At 30.3% G+C, this 6,000-nt stretch overlaps 1 protein-coding gene across 8 annotated transcripts in view; it reads right to left on the bottom strand.

The window, feature by feature from the left end:
• Positions 1-220: 220 nt before the first annotated feature.
• The window catches only part of LOC134681013 (2'-5'-oligoadenylate synthase 3-like), a 50,794-nt gene continuing 45,014 nt past the window's right edge, over positions 221-6,000 (bottom strand). For all 8 annotated transcript variants that reach the window (XM_063540370.1, XM_063540366.1, XM_063540368.1 and 5 more), the window contains 5 exons: positions 4,916-5,189; positions 4,259-4,437; positions 3,564-3,745; positions 2,890-3,009; positions 221-553 (listed from right to left, as the gene is read on the bottom strand). In XM_063540370.1, coding sequence (XP_063396440.1) covers positions 289-553; positions 2,890-3,009; positions 3,564-3,745; positions 4,259-4,437; positions 4,916-5,189 — 1,020 coding nt within the window. In that variant the 3' untranslated portion in view covers positions 221-288. The remainder of the gene's footprint in view (positions 554-2,889; positions 3,010-3,563; positions 3,746-4,258; positions 4,438-4,915; positions 5,190-6,000) is intronic.

Below are 6,000 nucleotides of genomic sequence, written 5' to 3'. Positions count from 1 at the left end.
TCGTAGGGTTCTTGTCTCTGACATATTCCCCATTTGAATTTTCCATTCGCAATTTTATCTTTTACAAATGAGGTGGATCAATTTAGGTTAAAATTGAAAATATGGTTTCAAACTAGAAGAATTGTGACAAAAATAAAACGACACTTGTCAAGAGATGACGAAAATTAAAAATGGCCCTTAAATAAATTTAAAATATAAGAATAATCACCAACAAGTCATCCTGATCAACACTATCTTTAATGTTACTTATATTAAGTTAGCTACATGTTTGTTTAGAAAGTTGATGTATTATTCTGAGTCTGATTCATCCTCTTTTGTAGTAATTTTGTGAATAGCAAACGCGGCTAATAATCCTCCAGTAATTGCAGCTCCAACACCCAAGGCAGTCCATAATCCCGATCTTCCAGGTGTTGCTTTTGGTACAATAGAGATACTGTCATCCTTACGATGTCTACTGCTAAACAAATCGTCTCTGTCGTGGAGTTTTGAATTTAGCCTTGTTGTCGTTGGTTCTCTTATTGTTACTGCTTGTACTAACTCTTTTGAACCTGGTCTGAAATAAACAAATTTATAAATGAATACTTGATTGGAAAAATGTATGAATGACTTTATTATATCATATTCATAATTAAAACTAGATGCTCTTAAGAGCCTTTGTCGCTCGACTTGGTCTATATGCATATTCAACAAAGGACACTCTCCAACTTTGTAGACGAGAATAGAAAGAGTGAAAACAAAATCTCTTTTTATTTATTAACGTGTGGTTGTAGCTGATCATTGAAGTTTGTTTAGTTTCTCTCTACTTTCATGATCTTATTTAGCTTTTGCCCCAAACACAAAAAAGGATGAAAAAAATCATCTTATGAGCAGTCTACTAATTATATCACCAAAATTTGACTTATTAGTACGTCTTGCCTTCCTTATCATTTTTGATTAATTAAGTTTCTTTCTATCTAGTATCTATTATAATTTGTATCATATAAGGAAAAGCGCAAAACTGACGGCCCTAAAGATGGTCTATAGGCATATGAAACCAAGAACGCTCTCCAACATTCTAGACGGGAATATATTTCATGACAAAAATATATATTTTGTTGATTATGTATTAATGATCTTTTAGTCTGTTTAGTTTCTTTGACTAATTGATAGATTTTGCCTTGCTGATACTTTTTTGTGCTTTAAAGTGTTTATGTATCTATTATAAATTAAATCCTACATGTTTAAGGCATAACAGAAAACAAATGCTTTCTCTCTGAATATCACAGTTAAAATGATGATAGGCAAAAAAAAAAAAAGGTAAAATTTATCCTTTATGCGCAATTATTCCTATTAGAATTTGTCTAACAGTTTTGACATATATGGACAATTGGTATAGCTCATTATCATTTGCTCCTTTCCGATTTTCTCTGTTTATAAAGGTTAAAAAAATAAAATACAAAACTTGCATTTTACCACTGTATTCTATTTTAAGCCATGTCAGTCATGTAGGCGTGGTCATTTGACCCATTTAACAAAAATATAGATACCCTTATGATGATTGTTGCAAGTTTGGTTAAAACTGTTCAAATAAAATAACATTAACTACCATTTATATAAATTTTGTCTATACCATTTTGATGTGTAGCAATTAAACTGTAAGCGAAAGGGCAACAACTTTAAAATGAAGTTGTAAATCGTGGCTACTGGGTCATCCTCTGTTCGCCTACAATAACGTCGTATGTCTTACCCTTCCGGAGCACCTGATAACACCTCCAGTAGTTGGTTAAATTCGTGTTGCTTATTCTTTTCTATGTTTTTTTTGTTCTACTATTTGTCTGTTTGTCTTTCTTTTATAGCCATGGCGTTGTCAGTTTATTTTTGATTTATGAGTTTGTCCCTTTGGTATCTTTCGCCCCTCTTTAGACTGAAAAATCGCATATTTGTAAGGATATATCAAGTCTAGTTTGATTTAAGATGATTCAGTCATTTAAGGACGAGAATCACTTGTGATATATGTAGCAAAAACTAAAATGTCCCTTAAGTAAAATTCAAATCTTAAACTTGGATTCGGAGAGAGAATGTGAACAGCAGAAAAATCCACAACACTTCATTTTCATCCATAAATGCATATTCTTCGAACAAACTATTAAATTTCACAAAACGAAGTATTATATTTCACAAAAGTTTTGCTAGAGAATATAATAAGACACTATTTTTTTTTATCGGACAGTCGTGACATTAAGACTGACGACACTCATATTTGATAAGATAACGATGACCAGACAAGCATTTCAAAATATATTGCCTAGATATATATGAATTTTTTACTGCTTTTATAATGAATCAATGAAAACTGATTAAACAGTCAATATATCACACAATGAAAAAAAAATGTTTGAGTAATTATTTGAAGGAATACTAATATAATCATTATCAAAAAAGTGAAAACTGTCAATATTTCTAGCAAAAAAAAACAAAAAAACTCTTTGGACTCAACATTCAAGCTTGATACACCTCTGAATTTCGATTTTAACTAGATATTTGACATATATCATAAGTTTCTGAAATAGAACGAATGTGTTCTAAGAACTATAAAATAATTTGAAATAGGACATTTACTTATTTTGTTCCAAAATCTAAATCTGATTAAATTAGATTCAGCAAATCAGAAAACCTTAAGATTCATTTTTATTTTATGAAATCATACAAAGTTTAATGCTAAACTCTTTGGACTTCAACGCGGGCCAATTTGAAAAGGGGGCTTAAATCCTAAATCTATTACACGGTTAATTTCAGCAAATTACATGATCAAAGAAGCATATAAAAGAATCTTAAGAATTCAATTTTTAGTTTGACGTAAATTACACTTGAATGTGGAATAAAGTATTCAGTGTTCATTGAGTTTCTAACCTTAAATTATCCAACAACTTTTGTCCTCTCTCTTGAATTCGACTATAGTCACCTTTGACGCTCTTGTGAGGTGCTGCGTCGTTGAATGGATTCGCCGGATCCAAAATATAAGGAGGTGTCCTAAAATAAAATATTAAAGGAACAATCATTTTTATTTTTTATACAAAATATAATTTTTTCTTTAATTTTTAACAAACAAAAAATACAAATTTAGATAAACAACTGGTTCAAACAAAGTCCGGAAAACTTACCACACAAATTAACCGTCGGACGGAGTTCCAAACTTTAGTTAATAAAGGTGACTTATAAAATGCCTGTTTCAAGTCAGGAATATGACTGTTCTTGTCCATTCGTTTTAGATGTGTTTTGTCATTTGATTTTGCTATGTGATGTGGGACTTTCCGTTTCAATTTTCCTCTGAGTTCAGTATTTTTGTGATCTAACTTTTTTTTTTATACGCATTGAAAAAAATAAAAGCTGGTAGCTGAGTTTCATTATTAGTTATCATCGTTAACGATAAATAATCTGGTTTTTTTTTCTGAGGTCTACAAAATGTGTATATATCAAAGTGAAAAGTATCTTTCATTTCATTTGATTGATCGACAGTTGTTTATTTAAATTCCTGCAGTGACATAATTTTATTTCAATATGATTGCAAACTAATATACACTTACAATTTTGTTGTAAAGTGGTCAGGTTTATAGTAATCATTGAATGTGATTGTTGTTTCTTTGAAAAAAGATATCAAATACACAACGTCATAAATCATAGGTTGTAAATCAAAATTGTCCGGACTGTCTTTCTTTTGCCAAACGTGAATTACCATCAATTCAATACAAAACGATGACAGACCAACCTAAAATGTATTGGAAAGTCAAGAAATAAGCAAAACTGTAAGAATAGCTTGTTGAATTTATAAAAAATAAGTGCAGACGCTTTTGTTTAAAAACCTTTAATATTTTCTGTATTAAAGTCAATAAAAATATAAGATTTACTAAGTGAAACGAATATTAAACAACTACTATTAGACGTTTTGACCTTCACATTAAATTTCATAGTGAATAAAAGTCCTTTTAGGTTAGTACTCATAATTTTGAGTAACATAATAAAGGTTGATTCTAAAATATTTTAAAGTTATTACTTTATCATCTTTGTAACCTTCATTTGCAAAACATGAAATAACCCCCATCCCTAAATAAGGCTTTACATGATAAAATATATAAAATGTACTACAAACATATTTCTAGCAACTTAACTACTTTTACAAGTCGCAAAATTTATATATTTACGATTATGTAGCCTTTTAATTTCAAAGCATAACATAAATAACTAAACACATGAAGTTCAATGTAAAAAATAAACTACCAACATTTTCGTTGTAATTCCAGTACTTTAACAGGCGAATTACATCTTTTGCTCTAGATGGTACACGTTTCACAAAGTCAACTTGTTGTTTCGCCAAACATTTAGAATAATAATCTTTGTTATAACTCTCTTTATCCATCATATCATATACCATCTGTAAACTTCTACAAACATTTGATGGATCTGGAAATAAATTTAATCTGAAATGCAACTTAATTATTTGAGAATATCCTGCATTATTTACCAAAATAATTATAACGATTTGAATACTTCTTTCATTATATGATACTGTAACACCCAGCTGCTGATAAGTCTTACGAGAGGTGCAATTAAGACTTAAACATGCACACAACGGTAAAAAGTAAAAAAAATCAAATAAAGAACCAAAATCTGAAAGTAACTTACCTATGACTTTTATATATGTATACCTGTAACTCATTAAACTTATCAATAGTACTGCTTTCAATACACCCGACTCCAAATTAATCACAGAGTAAGTAATGTGCCAATTACTTTTTGGTATAAAATGCACCAAAACGACAATGTAGCAGCATAAACAAGGAAATATCTGAACATGAAATAATCTATATTTATTCTCAAGAAGTCATGGACAATAGCTAATCCTATTTAAAAGTTCCTAACATTTTAGCATAGAACTTACCTACGACGTTAATGACTGGAAGTAAATCTACATCAAACCAGCAATCTCTGTCAGCACAACATAATTTAAATCGGAGTGTAAAGGGAGTCTGATCTATGATCGCTATTTCAATGCTTTCATTTTTAACCGCTGCAAGCAGGTAACGATTGAAACTAGATAGTATTCCTTTCATATTGTCACGCAAATCATTGACATTTCGATAATTATTGACAACTACCAGTAGATCTACATCTGAATGACCCCTTACTGCTGTGCCTTTTCCAAGAGATCCTCCCTAAAGCGAATAGAAAGTTTTCTAATGTATTATGGAATTCAGATCATAGACAAATATGATAAGATTTGTATTAATTTTACTTTATAATAATATCAGCTTTGCTACTGATCTGTATTCATGAACAGACTCGATCCAAATATTGATAAACAAAAACGATGATGAATCGCCTCTTGGTGAATGCTCTGTTTATTGAAAATATCGCATGATTCGAGGTTATTATTTTTCCCCTGTTGATGTACACGGATCCACCCTTTTAAGCTTATTTGATTTCTGCAGCATGTTCAGACTTAGGTTTTTTTTAAACTTGATTTGTATTTTTAACTTATTTCAAAGATATATCATCGGTAAACAACTGTTCCCGAATGTTACATACCAAATAATACTTATTACCGAGTATGTACTGACATGAGTAACACGGCGGCTCTCACTTGAAGTGTGTAGAGCAGGATGTGCTTTCCTTTCCGGAAAACCCGACATTACAGGCATTATAGGCATGGTGCTGTCAGTTTATTTTTTATCTTTAAATATGTGTTTGAATCTTTATTTGGTTTCTTTCGCCTCACCTTTTCATGTGCTTATACTCTTAAAAATGTGACTCGATTAACATTTTCATATTATCATTATTAGTATTCAGCTGCACATTTAATAAAATCAGCAGTCAATATTTCATACATAATTATTTTGTTCAGTGGTCACAACTAACAACAAAACTGTAATATTTTTAACCCCACGTTCCATTTATATCACTATATATTTGATTACTAGTCATGAATCTGCATGTGCTTCATTTTTTTTAATTGACACTGTATTT

This window comes from Mytilus trossulus, chromosome 8 (assembly GCF_036588685.1).
Source record: "Mytilus trossulus isolate FHL-02 chromosome 8, PNRI_Mtr1.1.1.hap1, whole genome shotgun sequence".
Classification (NCBI taxonomy): Eukaryota; Metazoa; Mollusca; class Bivalvia; order Mytilida; family Mytilidae; genus Mytilus; species Mytilus trossulus.
The sequence above is the reverse complement of the archived record's forward strand: the minus strand, read 5'-3'. Positions and strand labels throughout refer to the sequence as shown.